The following is a 23,171-nucleotide window of genomic DNA, read 5'->3' on the forward strand; positions in this document are numbered from 1 at the left end:
GCTTCTATTACCCCCCAGCCCCCTTCCCGATTTTTCACACTTGCTATCTGGTCACCCCTAGCTGGTTTCATTTTTCTGAAGGGCAGGTTCATCTTTCAAAAAAGTTTGAGAACCACTGAACTAGTGTAAGACAGCATCACAATCTGCATTTTGGTCCTCCTTTTTGTCAACCTTCATATGTATGAATAAATGTTATTTTTGGTTTGGGGTAGAGGGGTAAAAATCAACAGACATTGTGGACTCATAAGAAGATGTACATACAAAATAGAAAATCTATAATCTTAGGGCTTATCTTCACTACTGTGCTAAATCAGTGCCACTCTATTGATGTAGTGGACTCAATGTAGCGCGTCTGGTGAAGGCGCATTATGTCGATGGGAGAGTGCTCTCCTGCCAACAAAGCGGTGTCTACACTGTGCTAAGTTGATGCAAGTTACGTTGCTCAGGGCCAGTGTTACCTCTAATTCTTCCCATCCATGTGTGGAATGAATTTTGTTATGTGCACCAACATGTAGGTGATGTGTGACACATCTCCATAATGGTGCACATAAAATTTATGTGGCGGGGGTGGGGCCAAGAGATTCGGAGTATGGGAGGGGGCTCAGGGCTGGGGCAGAGCGTTAGGGTACGGGGAAGGGAGGGCTCCGGGGTAGGGCTAGGGATGAGGGGCTCAGGGCTGGGGCAAAGGGTTGGGGTGTACAGGCTCTGGGGTGGGGCTGAGGGGTTTGGGGTAGAGAGAGAGAGAACGAACGAACTCCACCCAGCTCTCTCTCCCCCCTCAGCAGCACCTGGGCTGGGCTGGAAGAGGGGAAGGTTCCTCTCCTCGCCATGGCAACTCCATGGCTGGGTTGGGGCTGTGGGAGGAGCATCTCCCCCTGCCACGGCAGGTCTGTGCTGGGGCTGGATTGGGGCCAGGGAGGGGGCAAGGGGCGCATCTCCCCCGACCGCAGCAGGTCCGTCCATGCCGGGGCTGGATTGGAGCCGGGAAGGGGCGCGTCTTCCCTGGCCGCAGCAGGTCCGTCCATGCCGGGACTGGATTGGGGCCGGGGAGAGGGGTCTCCCCTGGCCACGGCAGGTCCATGGCTGGGCAAGGTCGGGGCTTGGGGAGAGGAATCTCCCCCACCGCAGCCAGAGTGCCTGCGCGGCGCTTAATAGGCTGCTGTGCGGCTGCGCAGCTTAAAGGGAACTTAGTTCAGGGCATGGTTTTTTCACACCCCTGAGCAACGTAACTTACGTTGACTTAAGTGGTGGTGTAGACAAGCCCTTAGTATTCAAAGACCTGCTTCTCCACCCTTTGTGACAACAATAAATCTTAACTCTGCCTTTGAAAACCTCAGGCTATTTTTTTTTTTTTTTTTTTTTTTTTTTTTTTTTTTACAGTTAAATTAAGGTGACGCTGTGAAAACTGATGTTTAGCCCTTACCTCAACGTAGACTACATGCTGAGAATACATCATGATTTAAAATACAGTTCCAATAAGAAACCCCTTCACATATTATAATTAAATTACTGATTCTTGTTTTTAATTTAATTTTCAGTCTATTTCGGTCTCTTTTAAACAACCTGTTTACCATTTTCTGTACACCAGATTTTTCTTCTCAAAGCTTTGATTGTGTAATTAACCTTTCTGACAATTGGGGGCAGAAAAGAGCATCTGGATTTCCAGATGTGACACACTGGTGCACTCTGCATTATCGCTAATGGCAGAAACTCAGGACATGCTCACTGCAGAACACTACAGGAACAGTGCCCTTTGTTAGAAAAGTGTCCGACAGTGAGCATGCAGCTGACTGTTAGATCACCCTGTTTTCCTTACAAAGCACAAGCCATTTCAGACACTCATTTATTAAACAAAAAGTAGCATTCATGTTCAACAACAAGACTTGACGTACAGCAGCACAGGTGGCAGCAAACAACAAAGTGCTGTGAGGGATGCCCTTTCTAGGCTATGAGCTCATCCCATCCATGCTGCTGTTTTCTCATCGAACTGTTAGAGGACTCCTATAGAATCCAGTTTTCTTCTTCAGTGGACCTCTCAGAGCCCTGGGAATCTCCCCCATTTCCTCCTTTGTGCTCGCTCTCCCTTTCACAGCAAGGCCAGAGATCTCTCCACTGTCACCAATGCCATCCTCCCAGTTGGATAGAGGGGCTTCTTAAGAGCAAGGGCAGACATTCTCACCCTCCCCTTGAAAAGACTTGCAATATGTTCTACTCCCTACCCTTCCAGCCTTGGACCAGAAGAGACCTCCTGGCTCATCAAGTCCAGTCCTTGCTCAAACAGGCACTCTGTCATATAATCCTTACGGGATTATGCTCTAGAACAGGGGTCGGCAACCTTTGAGAAGTGGCGTGCCAAGTCTTCAGTAATTTAAGGTTTTGCGTGCCAGCAATAAATTTTACAGGACCCCAGACGTGCAGCGGGCTGAGCGGGGCCAGCGGCAGGGACCCCGGCTAGCAGGGGCAGGCGGACGGAACCCCAGACGTGCAGCGGGCTCATCCCGCTGCCGGGCTGAGCGGCTCATCCCGGCAGCGGGATGAGCGGCTCATCCCGCTGCCGGGCTGAGCGGCTCATCCCGCTGCCGGGCTGAGCGGCTCATCCCGCTGCCGGGCTGAGCGGCTCATCCCGCTGCCGGGCTGAGCGGCTCATCCCGCTGCCGGGCTGAGCGGCTCATCCCGCTGCCGGGCTGAGCGGCTCATCCCGCTGCCGGGCTGAGCGGCTCATCCCGCTGCCGGGCTGAGCGGCTCATCCCGCTGCCGGGCTGAGCGGCTCATCCCGCTGCCGGGCTGAGCGGCTCATCCCGCTGCCGGGCTGAGCGGCTCATCCCGCTGCCGGGCTGGGGTTCCATCTGCCACCCGCGCTGCCGGTCTGGGGTTCTGTCCGCCGGCCCGGGGTTCCGTCTATCCAGGCTGGCAGTGGGTTGAGCGGAGCTGGTGGCTGGGACCCCAGACTGTCAGTGCAGGCGGCAGACAGAATCCCAGACTTGCAGCAGGCTGAACGGGGCCAAGACCCCAGCTGGCAAGGGGCTGGCAGCTGGAACCCCAGACCGGCAGCGAGCTGAGTGGGGCCAGCGGCCAGAACCCCAGACCGTCTGGCCCCACTCAGCCCGCTGCCGGCCTAGGATTCTGTTCACCCAGGCAGGCAGCGGGCTGCGCGGGGCTGGCGGCCGGGACCCCGGCTGGCAGAAGCGTGCCAGTAAAAATCGGCTCGCGTGCCGCAGGGTGCCGACCCCTGCTCTAGAACTAAACCAGAATCTGCTGCAACTGGGGTTTCATTCACTTTGTCAACTTCTGTTTGCTAATGCACAGATTCATTTAACAAAGCAACATACAGCACGGACAAGCCTGCAGATACTTTTGCACATTTGAGAACAGTACAACAATTATACTTGCTATACCTCAGAGAACAATTTTAAAAAATCCCGAAGTACAAAACCTCTGAGTTCTAATCCTTTTTTATTATGGTCTTCTAATAGGTATTCATCACAGAAAGCAGTTTACTGTTACATAGCAACCCATGTCAAATCTCAGCAGCTGGAGATAGAACACTTATGCCATTATAAAAAAATAACTGCAGTTGGAATCTGTTTATAATTAAATTGCATCAGAAAGCTTCACTAGTTTGAATGATTTACAGAGCCAGATTCTGTTCTCAGTGTTCTCTGGTATACATCTGGATTAAACAAATCTGAATGTCACTTTAAATATAAACAATTTTTACTTACTCGGCAATCCCTCTGTAGTGTTTTCATCAGTGCGCTGTACGTTTCTGAGTCAAAATACAGTCCTTCATGCATCTCTTGCAAGAAATCCAAGTCTTTAAATGTGGGGTTGGACTTCTCCCTCTCTTTTCTTGATGCTCTCCGTTTATAGGTAGAGCCTTTCAAGTCATATGTGAAATGCATTTTCATTGCCCGAGGCAAAACATTGTTCATCACAACGATTCTGATGTTAATGCCCCCGGACTGAACACAGTATAGTCCATAAAATTTTGGTAAGAGTGTCCTTGGATTCTGGTTCAAATTCTAAAAAAAAAAAACAAAAAAACCCAAAAAGGTAGAATAGATTTTTTTATAAACATCCACATCTTAGAGGGGTTTTCACACTTAAGCATATTAACATTGAAAAAGGGGTGTGTGTTATTTTATATTCTAAACAATTTCTTCGACCAGTCACTCATTCTCTCCATCCCACTGGGCACAAACTTGGCAAAGCTAGCACGACCCAGGAGATAAGTTTAAATGAAATTGAGGGATCTGTGTGACAGAAGTGTTAGGGCCAAAATCAAAGAAAGTCCCAGGACAGTCCAAAAGCCAGGCCATGTCTCCCTACACCTGTGCACTGAGGAGGCAAGAGCAGTGACGTAGAGGGAAGAGACTTGGCCTGCTGATTCCATTTTATGTCACTTTTGGCCACGTAGTTCACTCTGAACATTTTAAGCTTCTGACATGACCACATTTCCTCTTCTGTACTGCCTTGAAGAGAAACACAGAGTCTTTCATCACTGCACAACATAGGGTTTCTTTGTCCTCTTGCACGGGATCTATTTAAATTAGGTCAATAGCACAGCAGAAACTCAGCATTTTTGCTGTACTTGGCCTTAATGTGCCCTCATGAGAAGGCTCTTGATTGAGTCTAGAGATGTACTGAAGACTTTTAGCAGAACGACCCTCTCACCAAGATTTTTTAAGGAGTTTGGATCCCATTTTATTCAAGTCACCTCTGGTTTAGGTTTGTGAAACAAAAGCCCGACTCAGTGAGGTTTTGCAAAACCGGAGTTACTGCCAATTTTGGTCATGTTTATTATAGCCCAGATTATTGTCTACTTCAGAATGCAAAAAAGTAATGATCCTTTTATGACATCACAGTCTGCCGAAATGGAAACTGTATCGTATCCCAAATTCAACAGTAGGCGAAGCATCTAGCAGGCGAGGATAAGAGATGGGAAGGCAAGAACTGTATTTTAGATACTCACGTCTTCAATCACTATCAACATGAAAAACAGGTGAAGAAGAAATTATTTCTATTTTAAGTCTGTTATGGTTAAAAGTCCCTCTTTACAACTAAAGTAAGAAAGTTCCTCCTTAAGGAGCCTCGATACAGGAATTGCATGAATTAAACCTTTTTGATAAATGCTTGTGTGTATAATGTTAACTTTGTGATTGGTTAGTTCACAAAAACAAAGCAGAAAAGCCTTTATAATGTGTACTTGTATGATGGCCAACTCAGACATAAATCAAACAGATTATAATGATTAACAGTGAAGACTACCAGCTATGATATATTTTCTGAATCTTTGAATGAGTGAAGTCTCTTTACACAAACATTCAAACTCACAGTTACTTTATATTAGCTTAATACCACCACCATCAGATAATTACTGTAAATTTCAAAGAAATGGGGTGGAAAGTGTCCAAGAGTGATTTTTTTTTTTAAAGGGGATTGGGAAGATGGGGACACATCTGTTCACTACAGGTCCAATTCTGCAAGGTGCTGACCATCACCTGAGAGGTGCTGAGGGGCTTTCCTATTCATGGGAGCTCAGTAGCTATCAGGACAAATGTAGCCTCTTGCAGGATTTAGTCCTATTTGTTTCTGACAGTCAGTTTATTCACTTTGCTGACAATTGGCCAATATTAAAGAGAGACAATCAACTTAGTTGAAGCCCAAAAATGTATCTGGTTAAAATAAATATTTTTAAAGAAGTTATATGAATAGAAATTTTTTTCAACAAAATGTTGTTGTGCTAATTATAGGAAAACCCAAAATTAAAGCAGTTTAGAAACTGAAGGGAAATTGACCAGTCTAGTTTCTTTGGCCCCCTTGAATGAAATGCAAAGGGCAACCAAACATAAATGGAGAAAAATAAATTAGACTTTTAAAAATTCTTTCCATTTTAATACTAAATTATTAGGAACAACGATAAGGATTATATTAAAATGTAAACATCTTGATATTGTCCCTTTAGCATTTAGGATAGCAGTGACCTCGACTTTTAGGTTAAATTACTTTTTGCTGGTGAGCGTATGCCCACAATTAAGTTGTTTTTAAAGTGTAAGATCTATAAAAATATTAAGATAAATGTTAAATAAAAAAATCAACAAAAATATTGGAAGACAATCAATGAAATTATTCATAAATAAAAGGAGACGTGAAACATGAAGGATATGGAAAATGTATGGAAGTAAAAAAATTAACGATCTGCAGTTACTCACCATGTAGTAACCTGGTAACAGCTTCTGAAGAAACTCAGCCTCTTTGTGTTGAACTGTTTTGATGATGAACTCATCATCACTAGTTACAAAAAATAAAGACCCACTGGCACCAGGGTTGGATAATTCTATTAAAGGCTCACTGCAGATTGAATACTGAAACAAAGACAAAATGGAGTTTGCAGCCAATACAGGTGGTTTTCAATATAAAAATCTTTAAAAAGAATTGCTGGTACAAAAAGGGGGGGGGGAACAGATGGCAGTAAGGAAGATGGTTAAAGTTCCTCGATTCTCAAGCTGCCACAGCCCCTGCATAAGTTCGAACAGATAAGTGATCATACAACAGTTGAGAACTAGAAGAGCATGGATATGTTTCATGACCCCCAAATTATGGTGAGGAGATAGCCCTCTGACTCAAGAATACATACTGCAATTTGCCTTTACATTAGATAAAATGTAGAAGCTAGAATACTTTTAGCTGATGGGAATCAGATGTCCTATAGGAGAAAAATAGAAAATCTCTATATTTATAAATGTTTTACTGCATCAATGTTAATTCACATTTCATGCCCCCACTCAACCCTCTTAGTATCCGTTTCCTCTCTAAACCCAGTAATCGAGGGATTTTCATTTGTAATAAACTGAAGAGTGGGATTAATATGCTAATAAAAATATCTTGGTTAAGAATCTCTTTTCCTCTATTTAAAAAAGCAGGCATAGGTTAAGATCAATAACTTCATACACATTGAAATTGTAGCACAGTAACATTAATAAGGGACTGTCCCTCAAACAAACAAACTATACTTAAAACAAGATGTATTTTAAACTATTTACGTACCGGGGGAATCATTCTTAAAATAGCAGCAAGTTTACTGGTCTTTTTACAACTGCAAGAGTGGCTGTTCCTTAACTAGTTGCCCTTTCCACCAGGACTATCAAGAAAAGTGCCTGAAAAGGGCTGAGTTTCATTATAAGAAATCATTTTTTATAAACGAAATCCAGGTATTATTGAATTCAAAAGGAGTTCTGCCACTGATTTCAGTGGAACGAGGATTTGGTCCTATAGACATCAGTAGATGATGCTGTGAACCAGAGATGTCCAAGAACAAAAGGGTTGAGGTAGGGAAAGGAATGGAACAACAAGTATGCTTAGGGGAAAATATAGTTTAAAAAAATAAATGCTTGCTCTGAGTTCAAATGTTTCACCATGTACTACATATTTTTAAAAAGGCAACGCATCAAATTTTCACTTTCATTTTAGTAAATGTTACATTATACATTTTTGAATCAAGAGGGTCTTTACATTGTGTTACTATCCACATTTCTAGCCCATCCTGCCAACATATGCAGCCTCAATAGTGAAAAGTATTATTGCTATGAGGTTTTGAAGCCAATTATTTGGAAAATTAAAAGATAATAAATTACATTATTACAATAATCTAGGGATGGCCTATAAGGAAAATCACAAATCCAGGATTACATGTTATGAGACAAGGATCAGATTTTATCCTTGGATTTTTTTTGCAAAATAAAAGCTTATCTCACAAAGTTTTGCTCAACCAAACCTTGAGCCTTTTGCTCAAGACTGAGACGAGAAAGATAAATAGTTTGCGATCAACACACTGACATGCTGAATACCCGTGTTTTGTATACTTTCCAGTCACCATTTATTTGTACAAGCTGTTCAAATTTATTTTTTCCCTTCATCCTGCTTCCTGCAGCGCTTCCATACTGTACCATTTGGAAGAAGGCAAAGCTACAACAGCTGTGCCCCGCCAATGCAAATTAACAGTGTAAACCTACTTAGTGTTGCTGAGATACTTTTCCTTCCATTTCTCTCCTCCCCCTCTCTCTAACAGGAACCAGTATAAAAGAGCAATCCCACTATTTTCAGTTGCTGTATTGCAGCCTGAAAAGAAACTGATTAAGACAACAGAATTTTGAATCACATCTTGTATAGTGGACCGGGGTTGAGGTAAGAGGTTGTGAATGGGGAGAATGATTTTATTGTCAACTGATTTTAATTAAAAAATCCAACTCCTTCAGAAGCAAATAAAGTAGTAGCAGGGCTAAAACCACTGTAGCCCTTTCTAGAAATACAGAAAATGGTTCAGGTACTTCTTCTGGCCTAACACTGTGCATGTTCTAACTAGAGAAGATGGTCAAATCTGGATTGGTTTTAAACAAATTCAGGGCTGAGTATATAACAGCAGCAAAATCTTAAGAAATATTCTCATGAGATTTCTGCCATTTTTTGTTAAGGATTTCAGTCATATCCAAACTGGAAAAACTGGTTCCAGCCAGTGGTTTCTGATCTCATTATTACAATCCAATCTCCCCTGGAATTCAGGGTTCCACTTGTGATCTCTCTCATTATAATATGTGGCCCAAGAGACTCTTTAATGGAATCCACAGAGAGATGAATAAATCATTTGCATAGCCTTTTGAAGTACTGCCTACAGTGGTGATTTGCCCCAGTTATAAGTATCTGTGGCTAGTCAGAGGGGAAGCTGAACCGGTGCAAACCTATAAACCACAAATTCCACCGGTGTAGTTTACTCCTACTTCAAACTGGGTTCAATTGCACTGGTACAAATTGGTTGTGACAGCTTTCCCATCTGCACTGGGGTAGCTTCTCTGGTGGCCAGCCACTGATGGCTGAAATCCACAGTGTAGACAAGGCCTAAAACTATAGTGTCTCCAGATCCATCTTTTAAAAAGACAGATTTGCCCTTCGACTTTAAGGTCAGAAGGGACAATCATGATAATCGAATCTGACCTCCTACACATTGCAGGTCACAGAACCTCACACACCCACTCCTGTAATAGTCCCTTAATCTCTGGCTGAGTTACTGAAGTCCTCAAATCATGGTTTAAAGAATGAAGGTTACAGAGAATTCGCCATTCACACTAGTTTAAACCTGCAAGTGACCCAGGCCGCAGGGGAAGGTGAAAACACCCCCAAGGTTTCTGCCAATCTGACCCATTGGAAAATTCCTTCTCAATCCCAAATATGGCAATCAGTTTAAGTATTGTATAAACAAGGCCTTTGTGAAACCTAAAGCCCAACAAATATTTCCATGTAACTAATACAAATATCCCAATGGAAAGTTTTACTTTAATTTGAAGTTGGGATCAGTATAAGGCACCCAAGCACTAGCATAATGTTCCTGTGTTTGGGTTTCCAACACTGCAGGACAATATTTTTATTTTAAAAACTAACTAGGCTAGTTTCACAGTCCAAGATGAGAGAAATATATTAAACTGGATAGAGATGGTCTAGAAATATTTTGATTCTTTTATTAAACAAATTTTGGTGTGTGTTTCACTTAAAATAATTGACAAATAGCTTATTAAAATTCTTTCAACTGTAAAGAATCTCAGTTGTTAACAAGTAAATATATTTGTAAAAAATGCAGGTTTTTTTAAACCCTACATTGGACCTTTAAGCACAAGGAATGCAAAAAGCTGCTGGGCCTCCATATTGGGGGATACATAGCTCTGAAGTGAACTGGCAACTTGCAAAATGATCTGATCTTGCCCTTTTAACAAATGAGGTAGACACCCTACACCGACCCCTCACAACCTTGCCAGCAGCAGATGTGTAGGGGGAGGAAGATCTTGGACCATCCTCTTTTTGATAGTGTTGGTCCCCACAAGGTGGAAGGTCAGACTTGTCTACCTAACAAGGTTGTTATATTTTCACATTCGAGCACGTGCATGAGACACACAGTATGAGTAGGGCCCTACCAAATTCCCAGCCATGAAAAACATGCCACGGACCGTGAAATCTATTCTCCTCCTGTGAAATCTTTTCTTGTGTGCTTTTACCTTAGACTATACACATTTCACACAGGGAAACCAGCGTTTCTCAAACTAGGGGTCCTGACCCAAAAGGGAGTTTCAAGGGGGGGTCGCAAGGTTATTTTAGGGGGGGGGTTGTGGTATTGCCATCCTTACTTCTGCGCTGCCTTCAGAGTTGGGCAGCTGGAGAGCAGCGGCTGTTGGCTGGGCACCCAGCTCTGAAGGTAGCACCCCACTACTGCAACGCAGAAGTAAAAGGTGGCAACAGCATACCATGCCACCCGTACTTCTGCGCTGCTGCCTTCACAGCTGGGCAGCCAGAGAATGTCAGCTGCTGACTGAGGGCTCAGCTCTGCAGGCAGCAAATGCAGAAGTAAGGGTGGCAATACCATACCATGTCATGTCATCCTTACTTCTGCAGCGTCTCTGCCTTCAGAGCTGGGCTCCCAACCAGCAGCCACTGCTCTCCAGCTGTTCAGCTCTGAAGGTAGCGCCACTGCCAGCAGCAGTGCAGAAGTAAGGGTTGCCGTACCACAATCCCCCATAAGATAACCTTGCGACCACCCCACAACTCCTTTTTGGGTCAGGATCCCTACAATTACAATACCGTGAAATTTCAGATTTAAATAGCTGAAATCATGAAATTTACTATTTTAAAAATCCCATGACCATGAAATTGACCAAAATGGACCGTGAATTTGGTAGGGCCCTAAGTATGATTATTAAGGGCTTCTCTACACTAGAAATGATACAGTGGCACAGTTCCAGTTGTGTCGCTGTAGCATTTCAAAGTAGATCCTACCTATGCTGAAGGGAGTGGTGGTTCTGTCACTACAGGTATCCTCCTCCCTGAGAGGCAGTAACTAGGTCAATGGAAGAATACTGAGTTACTCAGCTGGGCTGACAACTTTTTAGTGTAGACCAGGCCTAAGACTGCAAATCAAAAGGAACAGAACAGAAAGTAGCCTTTACAAGGGTATCAATGTCTTTCTCAGGTCATCTCTTTTTCCATGTCAAGGTTAGAACATATGTACGTAAACACTTGTTTTCTTGTAAAAGTACATAAATAAAGCAGTTAGCATATGAGAGCACTCAATTAGAATTCAATTAGCAAAATTCACATAAGTTTTTAAATCTAATTATAATATTCATGCAGAGATAATTACCTGAACTAGCAGCAATACTCTAGGTATTAAACTATCAATTAACATGGCAGGTTTTATAGCAATCACTTAAAAGCTGGAGAATTAAAAAAAAGTTTTGCCAAAAGCTAAATTTATACACCAGTTACAAAATCTAAAAACTTCTGCTCCTGTTTAGAGCATTGTTAGCCACCCCCCTCTGCTATAGAACTAGAATAGTGTTCACATCACAACATTTTTTTTTTTTTTTTTTTTTTTTTTTTTTTTTGTAGTTCAGGGGAAAAATTATAAAATTCTTACCAAGTAATCATCAGGCTTGATACCAAAAAGTTCTCTGAAGTAACGGAAAGCTAGAGGAGCATAGGTCTTAAATCTGAAGTCGGGGTAATGATGAGCAGGGGTCAAATTGCTGCCTTCACTGCATTGAAAAGACAAAAAGAAAACAGCAAATATTACAATACATTTTTATAAAAGACTTCTTTTTGCAGCTAGTTTTCATTTAATACTTCCCACCATGATCACTGGCATCCTGAAACAAAAGTCACTCGAAGGAGTTTGAAATAATGTAGAATCAAATGTTAATATAAAAGTGGTGTCAGGAAAACAGCAGTCTTGTGTCCTCTCCTCACCCTGAGGGAAGTAACCATTATCATCATCAGTCACACCATCAATGGGTTAAGGTACTATTTATACCAGCATCTCAGCCTTCATATGTCCCCTCAGTGTTACTCTCTCTTGCAAACTAGGTCATGGCACTACCGTAGGCTCCCTCAACCCTATAACTTTTTAGTCTGCAACCAGTTACTTGCATGGCTGGCTCTACACCTGGTGTTGGGTCTGCAGGACACATGGTAAAAAAAACCTCCATTAATTACTGTGCTCAGCTAAAAGCGTTTTTCCCCTACCACAGGTGCAGGCTGCCGCATGACCGTGGGCTGAACTGGTTAAAGGAAAACAATTTTTTTCAGTGTGAACAGAGTACCCTAATCATGACCATGTTACTGGATTGGCTATTCCACAACCCCCACATTCCCCCCCAGCCACAAAAAACAAAGAAAACCCCACCTTTCTTGGGCAGGACATCCCAGAGTGCATTGCCTCATGTACTATGATTCAACTCTAGATGCATGTCCTGTGGGAATTCTATCCCATGCTAAGTGACTATGGAATAACTGCCCAGATACATTGATACAAGACATGTTTCAGCAGCATAGTAGGATGTGTACCCAGACAGTTATGGCGGATAGCTGCTGTGTTAACACAACTGAACTGTGTAACTTGTAACCAGATACAAAATAGCAGATAAAAGTTGTAATGCAGACAGGGTCTAGGACATAATGCCCTAATTTGATCATTTCAGCCATACATCGTGTATCCAAAGTTCATTTACCTCTGCATAAATTTGTTTACAGTAGAAATATCTAACATATAAAAAAAAGTATAAATAGCTAGTAATAAATGTAAATATTTGAACATCCTGTTTTTTATACTCCAAATTGTTTTACTACCAGAATTGAAACAGATGACCTGAAATATATTCTGAACATATGCACTGAAATGATATTATAATAGTAACATTGTGATGGAAGAAGTTCATTCAGCTCATCTCCATCTATCTTTTATTATCAGGCAACAATAGAAAACTGAGGTTAACTCAATTGTGCGAGCTGGAAAAAAAGTTCTCTGAGCCTCCACAAAACTGACCCCCAAAACTCTCCAGCAGGAGATCAAGGGATAAAAGAACCGATGAAACTACAGGCTAAAAGTATTGTATCAAAGAAAACTGACCGGCTAGCTATTCTCTACCCTGGTTGCTAGCTGCTAATAAAAGCTGCTTTTTCAAAATGAACTATTTTGCAGATTTTATAGGATGTGCAGCACAAACTGTCTTAGATACAAAATCAATTCCATTCATTTGTTTATTGCTCCTAAAATGGCATGGCAAAGGGAGAATCAAGAGATTAAGGTGAACGGGTAGCACTGCCTATAGTTATGATTGCCTGACAACACCAATTATATGGCCCTACTTTCCATTGGTTTTAACTTGGCCAAACTTTAACTGTTTGGGCTGAAACTGTCCAAGCTCGGTGTATGCCTCAGCCTAATCTTTTGGGGGAAATGTTTAATCAAAAATGGTTCCCAATTATAAGATTAGGGAAAAACTAAAAACTGTTTTGCCCATGTTAAACTCTTACCACAATTTCATAAGGAAGCTCCAGTGCCTCCAGGCTTTGATTTGAAATAAGGCAGGGGCATTGTCCTGATATCGGGGATGTGCCTTTTGCTGTTCTTATGTAAGAACTCCCAAATTTGGCCAAGTATAAGCCTCTGAAAAAAATCACACATGGTCAGCAAAGACAAATCAGAGTCTAGCAGCTACATTTTCCAAAGATTCCATCTGCACTGAGCCCGGTCCAGCCCAGGGCTAGAGGGGCTGAGCAGGACATCTCAGGTACTTGAACCGAGAGTTGTGAGACTGTCTAATGCAGACACAAAAAGGGGCAAGAGCTGGGGGTAGGGGTGGTGAGTGGCAGCAGAAGAAGTTGATTGGAACAAGACCAGATCAGTGAGGGGATTCCAGGTGTAGGGGTCTGCATGGAAGAAAGCACACAGATGAGAGAGCTTTCCAATATCCAGTGTTTTCTATATGCCAACAGAGAGGTTAGTCATGCAGCACTGGCAAGTGAAAAGTGATTAACTGAGTCTCAGTAGTGGCCACAGTTTTTATTTCACTTCCTCAAATGAAATTTTACAACCTTAGAGTTTTCCTACTGGTCCATTTTCCTCTTCACAGAGCTGTGTTATGGGATTCTGTTTGTGAAATGTGTCTTCACTCTCAAATTGAGAGGCTTCTTTTTAGGTCAGTGACCATGTAACCCATGTGCCTAATAGGGAGATATCTCTTTAAGAGCTCTATTGGTGCGGGGTAGTAGGAATGAGTAGGGTCTTGATCACTGTGCATCTGCCTAGCAACATTATGTAGGCTACGGAGTGGTCTGCTGTTTCGCGAAGCTTCTGCGGCTGTAAGGCTCTGCCACTGCCGCCATGTTCGGCTGTTTGGTGGCGGGTAGACTGGTGCAATCAGTGGCACAACAGGTGGCCCAGGATAAGTTTGTATTTGACTTGCCTGACTAGGAAAACATCAACCATTTCCAGAGGGCATGGGAGGATCTGTCTAATTCTGCTTTCCTGACCAGAGTGGGATGGCAGTGTGGCAACTCTTGGGGTTTGTCACCAATGAGAAGCCAAGCGCCATCTTCAAAATTTCTGGTTTAAAATCTGGTAAGAGCAGTGAAATATAGCAGTTAAACAACAACAACGCAGTTATACAATGAAGTGGATGTTTAGTCTCTAATGAATAAATATAATAAGATATTGGAAAAACAAAAAAACAAAAACAAAAAACCAATTAGCTCTCCACACTCGGAAGTTTCTGGAATTGGTGTAGTAGTTTTGGGTCTGGTTACTGGACTCAATCTCTGAAGGCAAGTTGCTTTGGAAAAGGCCACGTGCACCGTATGGGCTGAGAGAAGCTGAGCCTCAGGAGCAGAAAGCAGGATGTTTTTCCCCTAACTCAAACATTTTGCAGCAGGGTTTAAAAAAAACAAAACAAAAAAAAACTATGTACTTAACTGAGCAGTTGGTTAATTGGTTCACTGACTAGCTAATGAGAGATTTCAGCAGGAGGAGGAGGAGGAAGAATCTGTATGGACTCCAGCTGAAAATGGAGGGAAGATGTTGCTTTTGACTCACCTGACTGCATAGATTTGGTGATCAAAGACAGACTCAGGTGAACTCAACCAAAGCCTTTGGGAACTCTGAGTTTCTTCTCACTGTATTTCTGTGGGGACTGACCTGTTTAGATTTAATTTTGTTTTTGTTTTTTTTCTTTATTTATGTTTATGTATAACTGAAGATACTGTATGTGGCTGACAAAGTAGCCATGTTATGCTGTAGACGTTAAATTGCTATTATTGTTTCTTTATCATAAGGTTTTATAAACTTCAGAATTAAGTTCATTCCTTTTGTTCTTTTGGACTTGAATGTGGGGAAGCTGACCCTGTGCAATCTTTGCTGAAAACCCTCAATGACTGAATTCTGGGTCTCAGGGTGCTTTTCTATAGGAGTTGCGGGTTTTTAGCTACTGGAGAAGGGCAATGAAGTAAACTCTAGCCCACTCAAAGGTTCCAACAATGCAACTTTATGAAGTAGGCAGTAAGTTAAAAATACAACCCCCCCCCCCCCCCTCTCCAAGAGAGCATCTACGCCAGAAAATTTGGGCCAGATTTGTAAAGGTATTTACACAATGGGAGTTAGATGATTAGGTGCTTTTGAAAACCTCACTAGGCACCTGTCTGCATTTTTAAATACCTTTGAAAAATCTAGCTTTGTGGCCATTTTTCAGCATCTGCAGGGTCTGATGGCCTGGTGGTAAATAAAGTTTATGCCCTCTCTATACCAGAACTCACACCAGCACTGATACAACTTTATCCATGCTGGAAAATTCCTACTCCTTTTTCTAGGATAGATGAAACCCAAGAGCATGAGCTACTTCAGGCACACATGAAAGGCTTGTCTGCACAGGTAAATTGACCAGCACAGATATTCTAGAATAACGCTCTCTCTCTGAACCTCTATTCTTGACTAAGAGTAACTTTTATTTCAGAATATTACGAAGTGGAGTAATTATTCCATAATTAAGTCAGTTTTAATCCAAAATAGAGTCCACATAGAGACCCTATTCCGGGGGGAGAGGGGAGGGGGCGCGGGGGAACCACACACCATGGTGGAACAGCTTACTTTGCTGATCAATTTCCCTGTAGACAAGCCCTAGCACTCCGCAAGAGATTACACTGTTTTTAAAAATTCTCCCTGGTTACTGTGGGTATCCACAGCTGCTCACTATTTCCCACTGTTTCCATTCATTACACTGATTTTTTCAGCTTCACTGCCTCATTGGACTGCTCAAAGGTCAGGGGTGGCAAGTTCAACTGCATTGCAGTTGAACAAAATTTGACAAGAGTTTGAGATTTTCTTGCCATGGCATACAAGGCATCTATGGATGACAAGGGTCTGCATTTCTTGAGAAACACATCCTGCTAGCTGGCTTAAAAGCAGTAGTATGGTGCAGTAGTACTCTTGCAGCTAGAGATAAGATGCTGAAAAGAACTGCATGATGGGAGGAAAAGAAGTAAGAGGGAAAATATGGTTTAGAGGAACATTAACACTAGTGGGCTAGGAAAGAGGTTTTCAAACTCTAAACCCACAAGCTTTTTATTCCCCTCCCCACCAATCTAGAAATTTGAGGTTCTCAGCCCCAAACCTATTAGTTTTGATCAACATGGATTTTTGCCCCATCCCCACTGTTTGCTGGTGAGATTTTAGGAGTTCAGGCTCTGGCTGGGCTATTTTCAGAGCTGAAGTAGCACATGCAAAGTGAACTGGACAATATGCTTTAACCAGCTTACAAAAATATTAAGGAATTTGTACGGGGAGGATTAAGTGTTTGTAGCTGGCTAAGGCATATTTTGCTCTGTTAACTATAATGTCTTAACTGACCACTTGATGCAATCTGGTGCATTCCAAAGGGAAAATAAACAAACTGTTCTTGAGAAATCTCTTGAAGATACAAACATAAGCGTCACTCCTGGTAGGAATGGCTTAGCAGCATCCAGAGGAAGCCTGCTCTTTACATCAATGCAAACACTGTGTGCTAGTTAAATTGCAAAGCAGCTATATTACTGTATTCAACACTTTTCATTTCTACTGAAGAAAAACCTAAAACTGCAAAATTATAACTTTGGGCACATATGGGAGAACGGGCAATATAAAGAAAGGAGACAACCTCAATAACTTTCCATCTTAAGACAGGGAACATATCCAGTGATTAGAGCGCAGAACTAGGTTCTGTTACCAGTTTGACGTTCTGTGACCTTGGACAGCTCAAATTTCTGTACCTGAGCAATGACATTTAATTCGGGTCTTGGAAGGATTGTGAGGCTTAATCATACTGTTTGGATAGTGCTTTAAAAAGCTTAGATAAAAGACCCTATACAAGTGCAAAGTACTATTTTTATTCAATATACCCCGATATAACGCGGTCGTGGGGAGCCAAAAATCCCTACCGCTTTATAGCTGAAACCCCTTTATATTGGGGTAGGGGCGGCCAGGGTCCGGCAGTGATTTAAAGAGCTCCAGGCTCTGGCTGCTGCGGGGAGCCCGGACCCTTTAAATTGCCGGCGAGCCCCTCTGCCGCAGCCCCGGGGTAGCGGGAGCAGGGCTCCAGCGGTGATTTAAAGGGCCCAGGGCTCCCCACAGCAGCCGAAGCCCCGGACGCTTTAAAGCACCGCCAGAGCCCCGCTACTACCACACTATACGCGAACCTGTGTTATATCGGGTCGCGTTATGGTGGGGTAGCAGTGTATTAAAAAGACTAAATTTACCATGAAAGCTCTGTTCTCTAGTAGCTATGCAGGTAACTACACATTCTGGGCGAGGAATGGTCTGCCTATCAATCCAGGGGAATAAGTTACAGTATAAATGATGCATATCAATCTAAAATTTATCACAAAGAATTATATTTTGAGGTCCAGCCCTGTATTGTTTTGTGGGAGACTCAGATGTGTTTGTTGGCAGTCTCTCACTCCTTGGCTTAGCATTGACTGGAAATATAAAGGAGGCAACACACTTAGCCCCCACAGTCAGAAGGAGTGTTACTACTTTCAACAGTACATCCTCTGACCAGTTACAGTGGTGTTAAGGGGTTCTGAAGGAAACTTCATTTTCTCTCTCTCTTTTAACGCAAGAAAGCAGCTGCAATGTGGAGCCTTGGTTTTGTGTATGTGCAAAGTGAGGGAAACGACAATGAAAAAGGGAAACTTCAGTGCCCCAATATGGAATGGACTCCTTACCCCATTTACCCCAAAAAATCAAACAAAATATTCAATGTGTTAAAAAAAAAAAAAAATTCAGGTCTTACTAGTCTTGGAAAAAGTTGCTCTTTTACTTCTCACTGAAGTGCATTCACTATCCTTTTCCTGTATGCAATAGATAAATGCACAAGTATGCACAACTAATCCAGGCCTCGCTTTCCAATGCTCCCATTTCCTCCCTAAAGAGCAAAGATAAATGACTGCATCATTTCTGCCTATAGGAACTAGTCACTATTTCTATACTTACATAGCTATCGGCTTTTGGTTGATCTAGGATAGAGACCAATAGTGATATCCTTATTTCTAGATATATCTTTCTTTGTATTATTTTCAGCTACAGTAAGATGTGCTAATAAGTCTCTTGATATAAGACATCTTTAAAAGGCAACGCATGTGAACATTAAAGAATCTCAAAATAAATCAAGACAATTATATTTGGGTCCATAAGATTTATGTGGCAATAACCACCAAATGGGCATTCTTAATTATTTTCTAATGATAACAATACTACTACTAATTTTGCACTGGTGATAGTCCCTTGTATGGAGGCATCTTAAAGCACCTAAGAGACAGGTGGCTAAGTTTAAAAATACATTTAAAAAAAATCAACTAATTCACCTTATCTATATTAGGAATTGGTTTTTACAAGTCAAAATGGCTGATAGTTCATAATAGGCTTGATTTTGTACTTGGAGTCACAGTGTCTCCATTTTGAACAACATTTACACATACTGGAAGAAATGGCAGAAACTTCCCTACCAAGTTGCTTTCTGCCCAGATTCTTTCATCCCCTAAAAAGTGTTCCTCAGCAGATCTGCATGTCCATGCTGGAGGAGCACGAAAATGGGAGAGAGAATTTTACCGAAGACTGGATTTAAGAAACTTCGGCAAGTTACATACATTCCTCTGTGTGAAATAGGTCAACATGGAGCCAATAGAGTGGGCATGAATTACAGCATAAGTAGTTATGCGTGTGAATCTGAATACTGTTGATGTGTATCCTACAGGGAATGGTGTACATATAATTATTTGGGAAACACTTGGCCCTTCAACTCTCCTAGGTTTTTGTATGGAAAGTGCCTCTGAAATTCAGAGCTTTTCTGATCTTTCCATAACATTTCTGGAAAATACATCAGCTAATGGTTCATTTATTTTGTATAGTGGAAGCTCAGAGACAAGGCACCCCTACCCTGATATTATCAGATACAATATGACCATTGCTAACTACTGTTAATTAACTGTAATCATACTTTCACGCATTAATTTTGCCTACCCACTTTTTGATATCACCAGACTCCACAGCTGTTATAAAACCCTGACAATATCTCACATGCCATCACATATTGTGAACTACTGACTAATGTTTCAGTAACAAGACAGCAAGAGAAAATGTCCATACCTTAACTAAATCATTGTAGAAACAGCCTTGCCTGCAATACAACATGTATAGATGAAAACCAAATAATGTAAGCCTCCCAGTTGGAATGCTGAGGAACATGACTGGGGATGCTGGTCAATGTCTAGAAGCTGAAATAAGGCATATGGCAGAGGGGGAAAGTGAGAGACCCATAAATGGACTTGTGAAGATTGAACACTTGACAATATTTGGCAAAAGCCTGGAGCTTAGAAGTCCTTCTACTGAAAGAAGTGAGAAAACAAAAAGGCAGAGTTTGGCATATGTTTCCTAGTGCCCAGTGCCTGCAATGCGGTTTGACAAATTTTTAAAGCTAGATACATGGACCTTCTACAAATGGGCAGAAATGAGCCCTGGTGCTGTCAAAAAAAAAAGCTCGGGATAACTTGCATTTAACTGGTAAAATATTTTAACTATATATCTATACCTATATCTATCTCATGACAAAGTGTCATATCATAATAAGGTTGTGTGAACTAGAGTTACTCTGTGACATGTCTAACACCAAGACCCCTGCAAGTCATAACATCACACTGGATCTAAGAGGACCAGTGGCACGGAGCATGCAGCATTTCCCCAAGATTCCAAGGTAGAGTGGAGAATCCTTTAAAGTTGGGTGACAGAAGGGAAGAGAATGATTAGGCTGCATAAAATATCTCTGACAGCTTGGCTGTTGCTGCCAGTATTGCTACAGTAACTGCATTGGCCCTAGTAGAGGGAAGAGAGGCTATGGATTTGCATAGGGGTGTTTATGAGGGACAGGAGAGACTATTTGCATAAGTTCCCAGAGTAGCGTCATACTACCCAAATGTAGAGCAGCCATAGGTTCCCTCGTCATATGTCAGGCAGGCCAATTGCCCTCAGGATCAACTGGCTCAGCCAATTTGTGTTCTGTAAAATGAGCACTCATGCTCACTGCCATTTAAACGGCATCCAGAATCTGGTCCTAAAAATGAATGACTGTACTGTAACCCTCTGTGACACATCACAGTTGGCTCCTAAAAGCTACATGCTGTCAACTTCCTTCTGGATAGCCCAATATGAACAACAAGAGCTTTGCCTGTCACATCCTGTCCCAAAGATCAATGTGAAGAGGAATAGAAGCTGGGAAGGAAGGTATCTTCTCATCCCTGCACATGTGCTATAATGGCCAGTGAAAGAAAACATTTTAAGTGGTTTAAAGGCACAGTGCAAAGACACGGTAACTTACTGAAACTGACTGAATCAAACATGCAATACACCCAAGCATTGGGCCAAATTCTGCTCTTAGATACACCGATGTAAATATTAAGTAACTGCACTGAAATCAGTGGAGTTATTCCTGCTTTACAGCAGTATAACCCAGCAGAATTTGGTCCATTATGTGGAGTTCTAAACTAACCAACCATTTTCCTCCTTTTCTCTCGGTGTTTTTACCACATGAATCTCTTATTGTTAGTATCCTGAAATAATACTATGTTTTGCTATGGTTATTAAACTATCATACAGATGGTGCAGTTTACTTGCGAGGTGGAGAACTACACAGAGGTTATTTCTTTTCTGTTATTGCTTAATCATAAAACAATTGTTGGCTATCTTTCCGCCGTTTTTCTTTTATACAGCACTGTAAGGGTCATATGATTTTGCTTGCTGGAATGCAAGAAGTGTTGTTTCATTGCACTTCAAGTAGTCTGGATCTACAGCGTCGCACTCCCCATCAGTACCCGGCCCGGGCCAGGGAAACTAATGATCCAACCAACAGACCAAATTTGGTGATGAATCCTGGTCACGTGCTACCTCAGGCACATTGCGCATATGCTAAAAACACCACCACTGCAACAATGCTCCCACTACTATGACAGGAGTGCACGGAACTCTATGAAATAAGTCACTTCATTCCCTGTATCACTCATCAGGACTGGGTGCAGACAAGGGACTAGTCAAAGGGGAGATGAAATGATCAGGACAGCCCGTAAAAACAAAGTGTTGCTGCAAGTGGACACGTACATTATGTAGCAACATGGAAGTTAAATATTCTGGATGGGGCTACAGCTAAATTACTTGAATTCAAGGAAACTTGAAGCTAGTGCAAAATGTGGCTGCTTGCTTGTTAAGCCTATTTTCTCCTCATGATCACATACACCCCTTACATAGCTCAAATTTGCCAATGATGCCCTAATCACAGAGAGGGAATCATTCAAATTATCATCAAACTCACCTTTGCCTAGGCTTTCTCGCTAGATTAGCTGTTGCTAGGGTTTTGCCTCCTTTGTCTCAGTCACTACTCCCTTTGCATTGAGAAAGAGAGACTCCTACTACTTTTATATCCTAGTTGACTAAATCTGCTGGTGACACTCAGGAATAATCTGCATTGTACTTTCAAATGGGACCCAACAGTGGAGCTCCCTACGTTACTATGAAGGGTCCTCCTCTTGAAATTCATACCAACTAGCAGGAGCGGCGCCAGGGTTTTTGCCGCCCTAGGCAGCAGCGCTTCTCCTCTGAGCATTCAGGGGGCCTGGGGTCTTCGGTGGCGGGGGTCCTTCCGCTCCGCATCTTCGGGGCACTTCAGCGGTGGGTCCTGGAGTGAGCGAAGGACCTGCCACCGAATTTCTGCCGAAGATCCAGAGCGGAAGGACCCCCCGCTGAGGGCAGCAAAATGCCGCCCCCCCAAATCCTGCCGCCCTAGGCAACCGCCTAGGGTCGCCTAGTGGAAGCACTGGCCCTGCTAACTAGTACCTTATTATTTCTACTCAATATCATTTTAGACAGGCAGATAAATATGCAGTTTACAAAGAAACAAGACACAGACTTTCCATCTCCTTATAAAACCTAATGCACAGAAATTGTAGATTCAACAGTTGGTCTTAAAAGACAAATGGATTGCTACTCCTGAATCTAATGGAGGAAGATCATCAATAAATACCCTTTATAGAAAGATCCTTTTATTTCAGTCAAGGAGACTGACTATATACAACTCTCTCTTGCTTACTGACTAGTAAAACCAGACAGCAAGTCAAATTACTTGCTACATCTGGCTATACCTTTAATTGATATTTTTCTGTGTGTTATCTTTGGATGACTGGACAAGAAGATGCTACTAATTTTTTTTTTCTCTGTTAAAACACAAACTCTGTCAATACAAGCAAGCCAATTTGCTCCTCATGCCCACATTCCATTTTTAAAACAGAAGAAATTGGTCTTATCTCTACCATTAACACAAGAACCACACAGGCATTTGGAAATTGCATTTGTAAGTGTGTAATGCAGGAGTGTTTTCATATCAGGTAACTAACCTGTTATGGCTTTCACAACATTTTTTTTTTAATAAATGTTAAAAAAATCAAACTGGAAAAAAAAGGAAACTGAATGGATTCTTCCACTTCTATGCTATTAATTCAAAAACAAGTGCTTATAGTAGTTTTTGTGAAGGCAAGTTTCACTTGATATTTAAAAGAATAACTTGGGTTCTGAAGTCTTTACAGATAGCCATGCAGATTCCTATTGGGTACATGCACCGTCTTTGTAATGGCAACATCCTCATCCAAATAGGGCTATTATTTTGGTTTTTGAAACAGTGAAGAGTTTGTTTACATGACAATATAGAAGCGGTAATTTACTTCTTGTAATCTGAAAAATTCTTGGTGAAGTATTAAACGGATTTATTTGGTTAGCATCTACATATTTTCCC

General features: G+C 42.0%; 1 protein-coding gene across 3 annotated transcripts in view; it reads right to left on the reverse strand.

Moving 5' to 3' along the window:
• Positions 1–23,171, reverse strand: part of PIP5K1B (phosphatidylinositol-4-phosphate 5-kinase type 1 beta) — a 170,238-nt gene that overhangs the window by 66,129 nt on the left and 80,938 nt on the right. For all 3 annotated transcript variants that reach the window (XM_054032396.1, XM_054032394.1, XM_054032395.1), the window contains 3 exons: positions 11,456–11,573; positions 6,213–6,365; positions 3,723–4,022 (listed from right to left, as the gene is read on the reverse strand). In XM_054032396.1, coding sequence (XP_053888371.1) covers positions 3,723–4,022; positions 6,213–6,365; positions 11,456–11,573 — 571 coding nt within the window. The remainder of the gene's footprint in view (positions 1–3,722; positions 4,023–6,212; positions 6,366–11,455; positions 11,574–23,171) is intronic.

This window comes from Malaclemys terrapin, chromosome 6 (assembly GCF_027887155.1).
Source record: "Malaclemys terrapin pileata isolate rMalTer1 chromosome 6, rMalTer1.hap1, whole genome shotgun sequence".
NCBI classification, from domain to species: Eukaryota; Metazoa; Chordata; order Testudines; family Emydidae; genus Malaclemys; species Malaclemys terrapin.